The sequence below is a fragment of the Poromitra crassiceps genome (genome assembly GCF_964638095.1).
Source record: "Poromitra crassiceps genome assembly, chromosome: 1".
NCBI lineage: Eukaryota > Metazoa > Chordata > Actinopteri > Beryciformes > Melamphaidae > Poromitra > Poromitra crassiceps.
This window is the reverse complement of record NC_139623.1, coordinates 94,850,265-94,867,278: the sequence shown is the minus strand read 5'-3', so window position 1 is coordinate 94,867,278 and position 17,014 is coordinate 94,850,265. Positions and strand designations below refer to the sequence as shown.

The 17,014-nt window shown below is 43.5% G+C and overlaps 1 protein-coding gene across 1 annotated transcript in view; it reads right to left on the bottom strand.

Annotated features, from left to right (window-relative positions):
- The window catches only part of nipal2 (NIPA like domain containing 2), a 71,873-nt gene that overhangs the window by 11,266 nt on the left and 43,593 nt on the right, over positions 1 to 17,014 (bottom strand). Inside the window, exons 3-5 of the mRNA XM_083638423.1 lie at positions 15,669 to 15,837; positions 8,455 to 8,514; positions 5,822 to 5,943 (exon numbers count right to left, since the gene is read on the bottom strand). Of these exons, the coding sequence (XP_083494549.1) occupies positions 5,822 to 5,943; positions 8,455 to 8,514; positions 15,669 to 15,837 (351 nt within the window). The remainder of the gene's footprint in view (positions 1 to 5,821; positions 5,944 to 8,454; positions 8,515 to 15,668; positions 15,838 to 17,014) is intronic.

Sequence of the window (17,014 nt, the reverse complement as noted above, 5' to 3'; positions counted from 1 at the left end):
GTATAACAACGGGGTTTAAGGAGTGTAGTTATAGTCTAACAACAGGGTTTAAGGAGTGTAGTTAGAGTATAACAACGGGTTTAAGGAGTGTAGTTAGAGTATAACAACGGGGTTTAAGGAGTGTAGAGTATAACAACGGGGTTTAAGGAGTGAAAAAATACTTTAACTAGAGGGTAACAAGATCTGTACTTATAGTCTAACTACGGGGTCGCGGGCTGTATTATGAAGCAGGGGACAAATGTTTGTACTTATAGGCTAATTACGGGGTACCACACTGTACTTACAGGGTAACTACGGGGTTTAAGGAGTGTAGTTAGAGTATAACAACGGGGTTTAAGGAGTGTAGTTAGAGTATAACAACGGGGTTTAAGGAGTGTAGTTAGAGTATAACAACGGGGTTTAAGGAGTCTAGTTAGAGTATAACAACGGGGTTTAAGGAGTCTAGTTAGAGTATAACAACGGGGTTTAAGGAGTGTAGTTAGAGTATAACAACAGGGTTTAAGGAGTGTAGTTAGAGTATAACAACGGGGTTTAAGGAGTCTAGTTAGAGTATAACAACGGGGTTTAAGGAGTCTAGTTAGAGTATAACAACGGGGTTTAAGGAGTGTAGTTAGAGTCTAACTAGACTCCTTAAACCCCGTTGTTATACTCTAACTAGACTCCTTAAACCCCGTTGTTATACTCTAACTACACTCCTTAAACCCCGTTGTTATACTCTAACTAGACTCCTTAAACCCCGTTGTTATACTCTAACTACACTCCTTAAACCCCGTTGTTATACTCTAACTACACTCCTTAAACCCTGTTGTTATACTCTAACTAGACTCCTTAAACCCCGTTGTTATACTCTAACTACACTCCTTAAACCCCGTTGTTATACTCTAACTAGACTCCTTAAACCCCGTTGTTATACTCTAACTACACTCCTTAAACCCCGTTGTTATACTCTTACTACACTCCTTAAACCCCGTTGTTATACTCTAACTACACTCCTTAAACCCTGTTGTTATACTCTAACTAGACTCCTTAAACCCTGTTGTTATACTCTAACTAGACTCCTTAAACCCCGTTGTTATACTCTAACTACACTCCTTAAACCCTGTTGTTAGACTATAACTACACTCCTTAAACCCCGTTGTTATACCATAACTACACTCCTTAAACCCCGTTGTTATACTATAACTACACTCCTTAAACCCCGTAATTAGACTATAAGTACAGATCTTATAATTCACTCCTTAAACCCCGTAGTTAGACTATAACTACAGCCCTAAACCCCGTTGTTATACTCTAACTACATGCTTATTTGCGGGCTGTATTCTAAAGCGTTACCTAGCCGCCTGACAGTGGCGTGCCTGACCAAGTTGGTGCCCTAGACAAGATTTTTGCTGGTGCCCCCCTCCTCACCCAAAGAAAATATAATAAAAATTATATCGTAGCTAATCCACCACTGCAGTGCAGGCTCAGAATGGCCCTTCCCCAGTGGCGCTGGAAGTACTGTTAGGTAGGGGGTGCTGTAAGGAAGGAACCCTCGGCGCTGCCCACAAGGGCAGCGCCGAAGAAAATTTGACGTTTTTTGGACTTTCATCCATATTTAGAAGAATATTTAATTTTAAATTAACATTAGGATTATACTGTTGTGATGTCATTATTCAGTATCTTCTCCTTTTCTCACTCACTTTCATGTAAGCACCTGCTCTCCCTTTAGTCGTTTTACACTACAACAGACAGCAACACAGGCATAAACACTGAACTTATTATTATTATTATGGAAAACCAGATTATGATGAAAATCAAACACTTTTGAAGAGAGAGTGTATGAAATAAGATTAGAGCTGGGAAGCACAAACTGTTTTTTAATGCATCTTGTTGGTGATATAAACACAAGACAGCCAAATCCAACATTTTCGAAAATCCCATTTCTTGCCACTAGGGGGTGCTGCAGCACCCTCAGCACCCACCTTCCAGCTCCCTTCCCCCACTCTGGGAAAAAGCTCAGAGCAGGTAGAAGGGGGCGCGGCCGCGCAGGGGGTGGGGTGGTATGGATTAGGGACCATGGTGAAAGTGCTGCAGCCCAGGCAGCCAGAAAAGCAGAATTAGAAAAATGATTTCACTATTATTTTCAAGACTTAAGACGTGCTGCTTATTTTTTGTCTACTATTGTAAAATAATAGTAGGCCTATTATCATGAAAAAGTATTTGTAATTTTTTTTTTTTTTTTTTTTTTTAACCCTCTCTGGCGCCCCTAACGGCTCAAGCGCCCTTAGCATTTGCCTAGTTCGCCTAATGGACGGCACGCCACTGCCGCCTGACAATGTCTCTAAGCCTCTCTCTTCCCAAACAAACTTATTTTTGGCGTTTCAACCCCTCCTTACTCGCTGAAGGGAAATTCACAGAATATATCACCACCAAATTAAAACATTTTATGGAATTCAATGATAACGGTGAAGTATCGACTCCACATTATGGGAAACATTAAAGGTTGTCATTCGTGGGGATATAATCTCATATGAGTCCACTGCCAAGAAAGAACAAGACCAGGAGACCTGGTTCTGCCAGACCCGGAAGGAACAAATTCCTAGTAGGCAACACACCTACAAACCACTTTACAAGTTAAAAGTATAAATCATTTTAGGCATTTTGTGTGTGTGTAGCATTTTGTGTATAGGGGTATTTGGTTGTAGATTTGTGTATAGGCTAGACCAGCAAACCTTCCAGTCTGATTACATTCACCTGTCCCTTGTTGATTAGACCCTCATTGATTTTACTTGCTCATCTGACCTGCCCAACGCAGCTTCCCAATGCAATTTGAGTGGCTAAAACATTTTCAACTCATGAATGTTACAAGTGTGTTGTGGGTTTATGGTTGTGTAAATATGATCAATTGCTGTCATACTATTGATTGCCATCTCATTAATCAGTTGGCTGTAGGTGATATTTATACAAATTACCTTCAGGTGTTGTGGGCCCTCTATTGCCCTCTAATGTACTAGCTGTAGTTAATGACCACATTTAGACATGTCTTTCTTTTAACTATTCCATAAATAAATAAGTATGATCTAATATGATCTAATGGCCAATAATGAACCAATAATGGGGCACGGTGGCTCAGTGGTAGAGCTGTCGCCTCACAGTCAGAAGGTCCTGAGTTCGATTCTCGCCTGGGACACTGTGGGCGCTGTGGTTGTGTTCCCCCCATATCCTCAGTGCCCACTGCCCAGGTGGGGTATCTCGTCGTAAGGGCCTTTCTCTCTGTGTGGAGTTTGCATGTTCTCCCCGTGCTCCCCCAGGGGGTTCCTCCGTATATAACCCCCCCACTAAAAACATGCAGAAGATCAGATCGTCATCGTCATCCGACCAGTGACGACAACACCCGAAGTTGGTCCCCGGGCGCTGTACGAGAAAGCGACCACTGCTCCTGGCCTGCCCCTCGGAGGAAAGGACATGCCTGGATGGGTTAAATGCAGAGGACACTTTTCACCGGCCACCGTCAGCATGAGTGTGTTGTGGCCGCATGCATGTGTTGTGGTGTTCGTGTGACAATAAAAGACGGGGCTTGTCCCGTTACGAGAGTTTTAAAACTAGGCACCACAATTACAACAAGTACAGATCCTGTACAGTTACACGGCACATGTTTAAACCAGTTGAATTAAAGGTAATTCAATGTTTGTTAGTGTCCCCATTCACTGCTGGTTCAAATGGTAGCAAGTCCAGACCTGCTCTGTTGCCCTTGGTGGTTGAAATCTGAAGCGTTCCTGAATGGCTGGGGAGGAAAAGAGGGACAGACAGACCGACCGACCGACAGACAAAGCCTCCTGTAGGCCGACCCCCTGGGTCTGGCAAAAAGTACAGCAACTAATGGAGATTAATAATGCTCTTCCTGCCCTTGAGGCGGCACACCAGATCTCGAAATCCTCTGAAGATTATAATAAGATATTGAAGCTGAAATATGAATACAACTGCATCCTGGGTGGTCAAATAAACACTCTCCTTTTAACACGTTGAGTGCCATAGCCGAGATATCTCGTCTTACATAATCCAACGGTTAAGTGCCATAGACGAGCTATCTCGTCTTACATAAACATTTTTTTTTTTGACGGTGGGACATCAATCCACCCCTTTTACGTCTTCTATATCACTATTGGAGGAAGAGAATGTGTATAATCTATTTTACCGACCACTAAGTGGCGACAGTTCTCTCCCAAGACAGAGAAAGCCACAGCCAGCCACAGCCAGAGCAGCCAGCCAGCGCGCTGGAGAAAGCCACAGTGTAATTTTCAAGGAAGCAGCTCGGCGAAAACTCCCTCGATCCCACACACACACACACACACACACACACACGCGCGCGCGCGCGCGCACACACACACACTCGAGCACCCCCGCGCATAAATAAGACCAGAATCGCAAAAGCTTACTCAAACCTCAAGAAACAGTTTTACAGTCCAGACGGCCGCGGAGAATCCTTCCCCCGCAGCACAGACGGAGGGAGGAGCCCGGAGACACACACACACTCTCTCCCTCTCTCTCCCCCTCCCCCCAGTCCCGAGAGAGAGAGAGAGAGAGGAGAGAGAGAGAGAGAGAGAGAGAGAGAGAGAGAGAGAGAGCACACACAGAGCGGGAGACAGACACGCCGCGGGGGCAAAGAACGGACAGAGATCCCCTCCCCCCAGAGCCGCGGAGCAACGCGCGAACACACACACACACACACACACACACACACACACACACACACACACACACACAATACAGTATACAGACTCGCCCAAGGGCACCCACAATCACAGGCAGGTGACTGTTCTGCTGTTTGATTGAATTTCACAAAACTGCGATTATCTCAGCTTGCTGTCTCATACGCTAAAACCATGCTGTACTCAACGGCTAATATCTACATAACTACTAACTCTGCAAACTAACTCTTTTAGACAGAGAAAGCACACATTCTATTAGTTATTTTTAGATGATTGGTGTTCACGAAGTCTTAACAGAAAAGAATCCTCGGCTGTTGTAAAATGAGCCAGAATCCTCAAAAAAAAACCTGGCACAACTTACCTACAGGATTGAAAAAATGGCTGGCACTCAATGTGTTAAAATGGAGACAAAAGCTTTTTGAATTGGGAGATAAGCCTGAAGGGCTCCTGGCGTTGCAGCTTAAGGGCACTCAGGCCTCCAGGTCAATCCTCTCCATCAAATCGAAGAGAGGCACCCTGCTGACTAATCCCAAAGAGATAAATGACCTCTTTAGAGAATTTTACAGTGAACTCTACTCATCTAAGTGCGATGCCGCTCAGTCTGATTTTAACAACTTTTTTGACCCTCTTGAAACCCCCAAGCTGAGTGATACTGCCACGGAGGACTTTGACTCTGATTTCACATTGGAAGAAATAATTAAGGCGGAATTTGCCATCTTCGGCTGCTCTGAATCCTCTCTGCTCCTCCCTACGGCTCTGCAACAGTCTCTGACACAGGGGATGACTGTCGCCAAGAGACTCATTTTGAAGGAGTGGAAGTCTCCCTCTCCTCCTTCTTTTCAACTGTGGCTGACAGACATGGTTATGGTTGTGCTCATGGAGAGCCTCAGGTTCCTGAGGACCAACTCGCTTAACAAATTTTCAACTATTTGGGGCCCGTTTCTGGCCCACTTGGACGAGGTTAGGGGCGACGTGTAACACCATTAGTAAATGATGACTAGACACATTAGTTAACTGCCAATTAATGACTAGTTAATGCTTCTAACCCTTAAAAATAATGTACCCTTATTGTAAAGTGTAACCGACATATTACGGTTTCAGGCAGGAGTGTTTTAGACTTATAGGGTACATACAAGATAAAGCAGGAAGTGCCAGCTGATGGCATAGTACTGGACCAGGTGGGCTGTGATGTGTGTGGAAGTGTGGGGGGCAAAAGTCACCAGGAGGTATGTTCCTGCCACTGCCAGGGTGCCACCTAGAGGAGAGACATGAGACAGACATGGGGAGGCAGTGAGAAGGTTTTTCAGAACAGAGACCTTTCCTGCAAAAACCTTGTGTTGTCAACAAGTCCTGATGTTGTCTATGCCTATGCTGATGATTCTGAAACCCGGATGGCCGAAAACCTTTTGTACCTCAATTAAATTAACTCATTGAGTGCCAAGGACGAGTATAGTCGTCAATTCGAATAGTAACGTAGAGTGCCAAAGACGACTAAAGTCGTCAATTGCGTTTTTTGACGGTGGGACGTGGATCAAAGCCTCGTGCATCTCCTGTAAAAATATTGTAGCTATTGAAGGTGTATAACCTATTTTACGGACCCATTAGGTGGCGACAGTGCTCTCCAGATTAGAGAAAGTTGAGGAAAAAAAGCAGAAAAAGCCCCGTGATGAAAGAGAAACCGATGCATGAGCCAGAGCGGCACAGATTGCTCTGGCTGCCTGGAGCCAACGTTAGCTGCGAACAGCAGTCAATCCGCTCCCACAAATGAGCCCCTCTGTCTCTGCTGCATAGTTTCTCCACACGATTAGCCGCCAGAAAATAAAACCAAAGCCAAACCATTCTCATGAGAATGGTTTGAAGCGCACTTTGAAACGCGCAGCAGAAAGCCTATAATCGGACGCAGCTTCATCCCAGCTCACAACCGAAACCCCAGAAACGCAGACGAACGCGAGCCCAATCCAGACTCCCCCGACGAGTGGCCGCCATCCGAACGTGGATCCGTAAGGCAGCAGAGCCTGCCATAGCAGGCAGCAGAGACTCGCCTGACACACGCAGCAGCCAGCAGAGCGAGCAGAGCCACCAGAGACACTCCCACGGAGGAGGAGTTTGGAGTTGAGGGGGGTGTGTGTGCTGTTTATTGAAGGAAATTACTGTTCAGATGTTTCAGGTCAGAAAATATTAGCTTCAGAGTCAGTGAATGTGCTTGAAATGCTTCATTTGCTTCTAATTTGAAACGCCTGTTTTTGCTGAAAACAACCTATCTTCTCCGGCTCATAACTAAAGCACGGAAAATGGTATCAATAAACTTTTTTTTGCTGATGATACAATAGAGTCTGCTCGTTCTTTGTGCGTGTTCGGTGTTTACAATATCACAATATCACACAATATTCTGTGGGCCTCGAGAAATCACTGAAAACGCTCTGAAACTCTGGCACTGGGAGCGTCCGTTCTCCAAAAGTGGCTGGCACTCAATGAGTTAAATTAATGATATTATTTGTGAGTGTGACCCTCTCTTCAAGAAACACTGCCTATATGCATTAGTGGAATTTTGGAGAGCATTTGTAATGGTTTGGATTGGATAAGGAGACTTCCTACACGAGGCAGCAATTACAATAAAACAACAAAACTCACAACATTGGAGATGATTCATGCAGGTGTGTGTTACTTAGCATATCTGAATGTCTAAACTGTTGCCTGTTCATGCCATTTAGAATCAGACTCTAAATTGTGGCACTAAACAATTGTTTTTCATGAAAACAAATACAAGAAAGGCCTGTTGAATAGATTACTGTGATTCTTTCCCTGCCAAACACAGTGCAGTTAGGCTTGTTAATGAAGAATGATTAGAAGAGTCAATGTTTAATTTCCACCCCTTGCCAATCAAATCAGATAATTACTCTGCCACAGGGTCTTTGCCACACACCTCTTCCTACCTCACCTCCTCCCCTTTATCCACTTCCCTCTCTTCTGTCCGGCCCCTGTCCCTCCCACACTCTCCCTCCCTCCCCTCTGTTTCCATTATATCCCTGATCGATGTGTTAATTGTTACTTGTATCTGTTGCCTGTTGTTATCTTGTTTACTATGTACTCATACTGTGTCAGCGTCTTTGGGTCATTGAAAAGCATTTTATAAATCAAATGAATTATTATTATTATTATTACCGTAAATTCCGGACTATAAGCCGCACCGGTGTATAAGCCGCACCTGCAAAGTTGACTATTTTTTTCTTATATAAGCCGCACCGGACTATAAGCCGCGGGTGTTTTAATGGTATTTTTTTTTTTTTTTTTTTTTTTTTTTTTGTGTTTTAATGTTTAATTACCATATGTAAGGGTTCATGCACAGAGGTGATTGTCGGGAAAGAGATGGCTGTTTGAGGAAGCTCCCATTTATTAACATTTCAACAAAACAACATAACACAACACCACCTGTGTTGTTTTTTACAGTGCACACAGTGTCATACAGTGTCATACAGTGTGGTGAAAAGAGGGCAAGAGAGGAAATTAAAACTTATTATAGTTATATAGGATTTATAGTTAGAAAGAGTGCTAAAAAAGAGAGATTTTTTTTTTTTTTTTTTGAAAAAATCCATAGATAAGCCGCACCGTTATATAAGCCGCAGGGGCCAAAAAAGGCCAAAAAACGGGAAAAAAGGTGCGGCTTATAGTCCGGAATTTACGGTACTTAGACGACCTGTGATGTATTGCCATAATACTTCTGAACTCTAGGATGTTCTTCATTAAATCAAAGCAGTAGAGTGCTTACCAAGAATGTCAGAGGCACGCAGCGTTTCCTTGAGGAAAACCACAGATATGACAGCACTGGCTGGAAAGGGAAAATGTGTTCATGTTAGTTCAACCTGCAATCAAGACATGCTGCAGCTACCAGTCATGGTTCACTATCCTATAAACTGAACTGTAACAATCAAGACATGCTGCAGCTACCAGTCATGGTTCACTATCCTATAATCTGAACTGTAACAATCAAGACATGCTGCAGCTACCAGTCATGGTTCACTAACCTATAAACTGAACTGTAACAGTCACTATCCTATAATCTGAACTATAACACAGTGGCACCTGCACAGTCTGTCTCATTCAAAAGCCAGCAGGTACACTTAACAGAGAACACCATACTGTAATTTGATGCAGAAAATAATATGCACTGTGTCACAATAGTACAGTATAATGATCAATGGTCGAGATTCATCCCTGAATAAAATAACATAACTGAACACATATTTTTTAATTGTTACTGCATTCTCATTAATGAATGATGTGAATTGTCTTTTTTTATGCAACAAGTCAATTTAATCACAGGCAAGCTCAGAAAATTGACTTGAAACGATAACAATTAGGTACGTCAATAAAGCATCAAACAGACTACAGCATATGACTATAGGCTGTATGAAGGCTAATCAACTTCTACATTGCTGTGTCGAATGTGAATTTCATCTCTCTCTCTCTCTCACACACACACACACACACACACACACACACACACACACACACACACACACACACACACACACACACACACACACACACACACACACACACACACAATGCTTGACATAATGTACTGATCAGCAGACATCCGGAGCTGGGGCTCTGTGTCTCTGTCTGTCCCACTGATGACATCATTAGTGATGTCATAAATTCCACTGATGACATCATCAGTGATGTCATGAATTCACTCACACGCAAGGCTATAGTTCAGTGATCACACAAGGCTATAGTTCAGTGATGATGTCACTGATGACATCATCAGTGATGTCATAAATTAATTCACACACACAAGGCTATAGTTCAGTGATCACACACGAGGCTATAGTTCAGTGATGATGTCACTGATGACATCATCAGTGATGTCATAAATTCATTCACACACACAAGGCTATAGTTAAGTTCAGTGATGATGTCACTGATGACATCACTGACTGATGATGTCATCAGTGATGTCACCAGTGATTATGTCATCAATGATCACTGATGAGGAGAGAGACTGAGGGAGAGGGAGAGAGACTGAGGGAGAAGGGGAGAGGGAGAGAGAGAGAGAGGGGGAGAGACTGAGGGAGAGATAGAAAGGGGGAGAGAAAGAGGGAGAAAACATCATGCAATTCCATGTCACATTTTTATGAACCGCTGAAAAGCAAATCAGTTTCACATGAGCTAAGCCTCAGATTAGTCTTCCTAATGTTTCTCCGCGAAATGCTAGGAAGGAACCGAGGCAAATAGATAACACATCATATTTTTGACAGCGAGACAGACAGATAAGCAGGCAAACAGACAGATAGATGGCCAGACAGGCTGCCTGAGACAGATAAACAGACCGGCAGGCAAAAAGTAGGCAGTGGTTCTCAAACTTTTTCACTCAAGGACCCCTAAACTGACACAAATGAGACCACGGACATAATATGCCCCTCATCCGGTTTCCTGCCCACTGATACGGCCAGTTGTGCCTGCAACCCTCATATTGGTAGCCATAGAATCTACCACTGCACAACCCGGACACCCAACACAGCTCCTTTTGTTTCATAGATGTTTAAAACCAGCGGGCAATTGGCATTTAAAATGTACCCCCATAATCTTTTTCTTTCTCATCTCCCCCCCCCCCCCCTCCCCCATTTTCTCCCCAATTCTACTTGGCCAATTTTCCCCTGCTGCCCGGTCGCTGCTCCACCCTCTGCCGATCTGGGGAGAGCCGTAGACTAGCACCATGCTTCCTCCGACACATGCACAGTTGCCAGCCGCTTCTTTTCACTTGACAGCGGGGAGCTTCACCAGCAGGACGTTGCACGTGGGAGGATCATGCTATTCCCACCAGTTCCCTTCCACCCCAAACAGACGTCCTGACCTACCAGAGGAGGCGCTAGTGCAACGACCAGGACACATCCCCCTAATCTGGCTTCCCACCCGCAGACACAGCCAATCGTGCATATATGGACACCCGACCAAGCCGGAGGTAACACAGGGGCGCGAACCTGCAACCCTCGTGTTGGTAGGCAGGGAATCTACCGCTACACTAGGACCCACGTACCACCATAACCTTGCCAGGTAAATTCCTCTGGAACAAGGCATGGATGTATGTGATAGGATAGGCTATTACAGTCAATATGGAGGATTTTGAGGTCTATCATTGCTATCCTGATATTTCATACTGACTGCAAGCATGTTCAGATTCACATTTAGGACTCCTTTGCCTCTGGGAACAGCTGGATCCAACAAGTAACCATAGCAACTCCATACAAAGTGAGAAGGATAACTCAAATGAGAAGTGTGGCAACATGAACCTCTGGGGTACAGAGAGTTCTGCCACCGCTACATGTGTGTGTGTGTGTGTGTGTGTGTGTGTGTGTGTGTGTGTGTGTGTGTGTGTGTGTGTGTGTGTGTGTGCGTGTGTGTGTGTGTGTGTGTGTGTGTGTGTGTGTGTGTGTGCACGTGTGTGTGTGTGTGTGTGTGTGTGTGTGTGTGTGTGTGTGTGTGTGTGCGTGTGCGTGTGTGTGTGTGTGTGTGTGTGTGTGTGTGTGTGCGCGCGTGCGTGCGTGTGCACGCCTGTCTGTGTGTGTGTGTGTGCATCAGATCTCTCTATCTGCCTCTCTATTTCAGAGGTGTAGAAACAGGGAAACTCCCTGGGGAAACATGACACCATGTCAAACACTCTTCCACCACATGGCTGTCTGACATGATGGGATGAAAGCAGAGAATGTAGCTGTCATCTCCCAGCAAAGCTAAACTCTAAGATCTGTAGCTTGGTTGAAATATGTCACAATGTCACCGATGACTAGAAATGTCCAAATTCCAAATGCAGGCAGCCATGCAGCTGTCTTGTCTTGTGAAGTTGAGTATCAAAACAGTCTGGAGAAAAGTCACTTTTTCTGAAAATTCTAGTCTCACAGGCTGGATTTTTTGTAGTCTATTTACAAACAACTTTGCAAGAATTGTGCAATATAGACAATACAAGAGTTGTGAAATGTTATGTAAGATAGATTCTATAAAATGAATAGTTCACACAGTCAATAGTTCACATAAAGCCTTCAATACCTCAAACCATAACAGTTATTCAAATATTGATGCTCTCACCAAAAATCAACATTCATTCTGGAACATATGTATCGCTTAGAAACCACAGCATATAGCAACTATTCAAGAGCTATATTAGCCTGATATCTAACACATAAAAGGGCAAACCTACGTATGTATATGTATGTATGTATGTATGTATGTATGTATGTATGTATGGATGTATGTATGTATGTATGTATGTATTTATGTATGTATGTATGTATGTATGTATGTATGTATGTATGTATGTATGTATGTATGTATGTATGTATATATATGTATGTATGTACTGTATGTATGTATGTATGTATGTATGTATGTATGTATGTATACGTATGTATATGTATGTATCCTCCCTGTTTCATTTTCCTCAGACACCGTCGGCCTGACAGCCTTCATATTTGGCACGGGTACCGCCGCCGGCAGAGGTCCCAAGCAGATGGTGACAGGGCCAGATTTATGGCTTAATGGTCACAACGGCCAATTAGTCATAGCACTACCCGCCGCAGCCAGCAGCTGACACACACACAGACCAATTACTGATAGCACTAACCGCAGCAGCTGCCAGGTGACACCCACACATGGAGACAGGCATCACTACCCAGAGCAGTCAGTAAGTGACACATATCTAGTGATAGCACTACCCACAGTAGCCAGCAGGTGGCACACAAACACACACACACACACACACACACACACACACACACACACACACACAGTGATTGCATGCTCCAACGGGTATCAAAACTAGTCAAACTGAATAGTCAACTCATTACACTCCATTTCCACTAGGTGGTGAAGTGTGCGAATTTGAAGGTCTGGACCCAGGCAAGAACTATATTGCTTAGTGGAAGAATACCATTTCATTGTTATCTATTAAAAATAAAGATTTTCTGAACAAGATAATAGCTAACTGCTTCACATCGTGCCAAACGCCTGTTCACGCTATTCACATACTAATCCAGTCTCTTGTTGTTGAGTGCTTAATCATACATCTCATTAATATCAATGGGAGCTGTACAAGCAACTGTGATACAGTTTCTGAAGCTGGCTTCTGTTTCTTTTCAACATGCCATCCTCTCTCCTCTTTTGCAGGTGATGACATGATATCTAACAGAGAGAGCCAATTCTCTGCTCCATGCCACAGTGCTGGAGACGGCGCTGTCATACCTAATAGAGACTGTTGGGCTCTGTGGATGGAGACGGTAGTAATTGCTCTCTATGGAGCGTCAATGTGTCAGTCAATGGGACATGCAGGGACAGGCGTGTGACAGCAGCATCATCGACTCCCCCGTCCTCTTCCCCTACTTCTCCTCCTCTCCTCTGTGTTCCCCTCTGTCCAGCTCTGCCTACTGTCTCCTTCAATCATCCTCTCATCCTCCTCTCTCCTCTCCTCTCATCCTCCTCTCTACTCTCCTCCTCCTCTCTCCTCCCCCTCTCCCCTCCCCTTCTTCTTCCCCAAATACCGTTCTTCTTGTCTCCTCCCCTAAGGCAGGAGTGTTGTCTGACCAGACACCCCCCCTTCTCCGTGAGTTTTTGTGCCACTCCAGGAAGACAGGCACCACAGCACTATGGGAGGGTGTATGTGGAGTGGGTGTGTTTTGTGTGTGTTCGCCTAAGGAGCACTGCTGGTCGGCAAATCCGCTAGACCTGAGTGTTTATACATGACTACAGTTATGCACATAATATCTCTCTCTCTCTCTCTTCCTGTGTGTGTCTGTGTGTGCGTGTGTGTGTGTGTGTGTGCGCGCGTGCGTGTTTGTGTGTGTGTGTGTGTGTGTGTGTGTGTGTGCGTGCGCGTGCGTGTGTGTGTGTGTGTGTGTGTGTGTGTGTGTGTGTGTGTGTGTGTGTGTGTGTGTGTGTACTGTATGCCACAGTCAGCCCTCAATAGAGTGAATGTGACAGATGGCAACCTGCACAGCCTCCCTCAGCTCCACTTGTTAGCAAGGACAGACCATGTCACGGCTGCAGAGATCTTCCTCTCCTTTCCCTCCTTCCCTGGCTTCAGCTCTTCATCTCCAGCTTCTCATTCATTCTTCCAGAGAGACTCTTAAGAGACACTTTAGCTGCAGATATAAATGTTTCATGTGCACTTCAGTGCGCCACATTATACGGTTTTAATGAGGATAACAACTCACAACTAAGCATGGGAAGACTGAAGCCTGAGCTTTACAGGCACTTACAAAGCATTGCCAGATAATTGTCCTTAATGATAATGGTAAAATTGGCAATCAGTGCTTTTAATGGGGAAATCCTGTCAACTTAGACCATGACCAACCTTTCTACAAAGTGTCATGGTGTTCCGTCAATCCATTTGGAAGTTAGGTGCCTTTCTGTGATTACCTGGGCCCTCGTATTACCTGTGATTACCTGTAATGATAGCTTTTCATATTGGAATATGGTGAAATGTTCTTGGTATAGCAATCAGTGGTTTTAATAAGGATAATGATCCAGCTAACTTCACTAAATCAGGTGAGTTTTAATAACAGTGTAGGCTTCAAATAAAGTCATTGCTATATGACCTATATAGAAACACTCATCCGGTCAATTGTTCATAGTTTGGTAAAAGCTCATGAAGGAAGTGCAGCACTGTTCCACACAAAAATTAAATGAAGCCGTGCAGTCTGGCTTACACGATTTATGGTTTCATTCAGTGTTTTATTCAAACCATTCATCCACTTGGTAGACGTAGCTATAGGAAAATCATTAGAACCGTCGCATAATAGCTGCCATTAATATCCATGACTCACTGGCACCTCCAGCAGAGTGAGTGATGGGAGGTGGGAACCGAACCTGTTCAATATTGAACCTGTCTTTAGAGTGTTTGCACTGAGCAGCTGCTGCACTGAGGAGGCATGATGAGCATAACATGCTTGATAGCTTAGTTCACACTAGCGGCTGTAAAGACGATCATTTCTGCAGCAGTTGTTGGATTCTGTTGACCTACTTTAGTGCCAAATAACTGAAATAAGGAACAGAACTTCCTCCCTTGATAAGGAGAATAGTTGAAATGCACATTTCCATCTTGACTTGAAGTGTTGGATATAAACTAGGACACAATTTTTCATGTTTACCTCTGCCAAATGGAGGTAAAAATAAAAAATAAGGTTTTGCGCAGTCAACCGGAAGTTGGCCGGAGGGTCTGTCTGTCCGTTTGTCAGTTTGTCTGCAGGATATCCCAAAAAGTTATGACGGATTTGCACAAAACTTTGTAAAACAAAACAAAAAAGTAGGTCATGGGCCAAAAGTTAACTGATTAACTTTCCACACCCACTGGCCAAAAGGGGCATGGTCAATCACAAAAAGGCGACTAACTTCCAAATGGCTTCACGTAACACCACAAAACTTTGTAGAAAGGATGGCGCAGGTATTCACTCTACTGAGTGCCCTCCAGTTTATTTATTTGTTCTCAAAGCCACAGCACTGTTCAACTGTTGGATGTTTCCTTTGAGTGCTTTTCTGTTACTCTGACTCCATTAAATACAGCAGCTGAAGTTTGACAAATGAGGTGAATGCTTACAGCCTTGCCAGTACATACCATGCAAAAACAAACATTCCGATTCCCTATTAGAACAAGGTCCTAACACACCAAAAGTATTCAAGTACTATTAGGATTGTTTTTGTCCATTTGCTAAATATTTAGTGAATGTTAGCCCCATCTCCTGAGGCCATAATTCGACGCTTGGCCCTTGAACTTGCACACTAAATAGCTCTGATGCTTTATTGCTATTGTATGTGATATTAGTGACTATTAGTGATCGTTTTTTCCATATATCTTTTCAAATGTTCCGTCCAGTCTGTTTAAGACAGGAGTAAAAGTGCAAGAGCAGACTTCAAATGACAATACTTGCTGTAGTGCCCTGAGGAGGCGACCTTTTCTTCCACCTTCATGAATGTATAATGTGTCACACTTACCTATGACAGACACGCAGCCCAGTGGGGCTATGAGTGACGCCGGGGCAAAGCCGTAGGCTGTAAAGTTACCCAGCTCCCCGACTCCCATGAGAAGTACGCCGCACCACCACAGCACTGAGGTGTAGTAGGGCTTGGAGCCCCGCTGAGACTGGCGAACATGAGCATATTTCTGTCAGGAAGAGAGGACAGAGAGCACATGAGCCTTTCATTTCTGTTCGATTCAAACAGCTCCTGTAAGACACACAAGAGATGTATACATCATAATATACATCATGTATACATATCAAATGTATACATCAGAGCCATAACTTTGCCTTTACAGACTTACACAGCCAAAATAAACAATAGTTGAAATATCAGGTGTGATAGAGACTCCCTCAGCAAGAGGCATGAGACAGATTAAGCAAATCCAGGAAGTGGAAAGCTGCAAGACAAACTCAAATGTATCTATCATAATCATTCATAACTTTATAGCCTTACACACAGTCTATAAAACAATACTCGGTTATGATGGAAGACATAATACAGTAAGACACTAGTTGTCATCCTTTTTCACACCCCAGTGAAGCATTAAATGCCAAAACAAAAGCTGTCATGGACGTTCAATCGGTCTTCCACACACGCCATGCCACCCACACAAACACACCCATTACCTACATGTGAAGGCTGAAGTTTGCACACTTGCTATATAGAAAAGTAATTCAGAGAAATAGATTGTTCTGAAATTTATTAAATGTCACCCCTTTTAAATTTTCAGTCAAGCAATAATTTAAACGTCAATACTTAAAACCTCTCAATTTCACAATTATCCATAGTAATAATAAGCAGCAACGGTTCTGTATTAAAAAAAATCAATTCACTCGAATTTGTGCTCATAAGCCACATTGCAAGCAAACTGTGAGTGCATGACAAGTATTATAATTAGATCATCATGAATAATAGACACAATGTGGAAAAAATTAAGACGATGAATATTTTATGGTGCAACTCCATTGTTAATGACATGAGATTATTTTGTCAGAAAACCTTATAAGTGGCTTATGATCTGCTTGTAGAGGATCTTATCAACATATTATTCTTTATCTGAAGACTTCACACACCTACGTACCTACCTATATATAGGTATACAGTTATTATCGATATGCACTTTAGTCTACCTGGACTGTGATGGTATTTATGGCTGCTATAGATGATTTGATTATTGTCATTTCTGTGTTTATTTGATGTGCTTTTAATGTGTCAATTACAGTATGCTCTGTGTTCTACCACAAATTGCTTCTTCGAGGACATTAAAGGGTTCTAAGACTGAGGGGCCCTTTACACGAGGACAGTTTCTGGAAGAAACG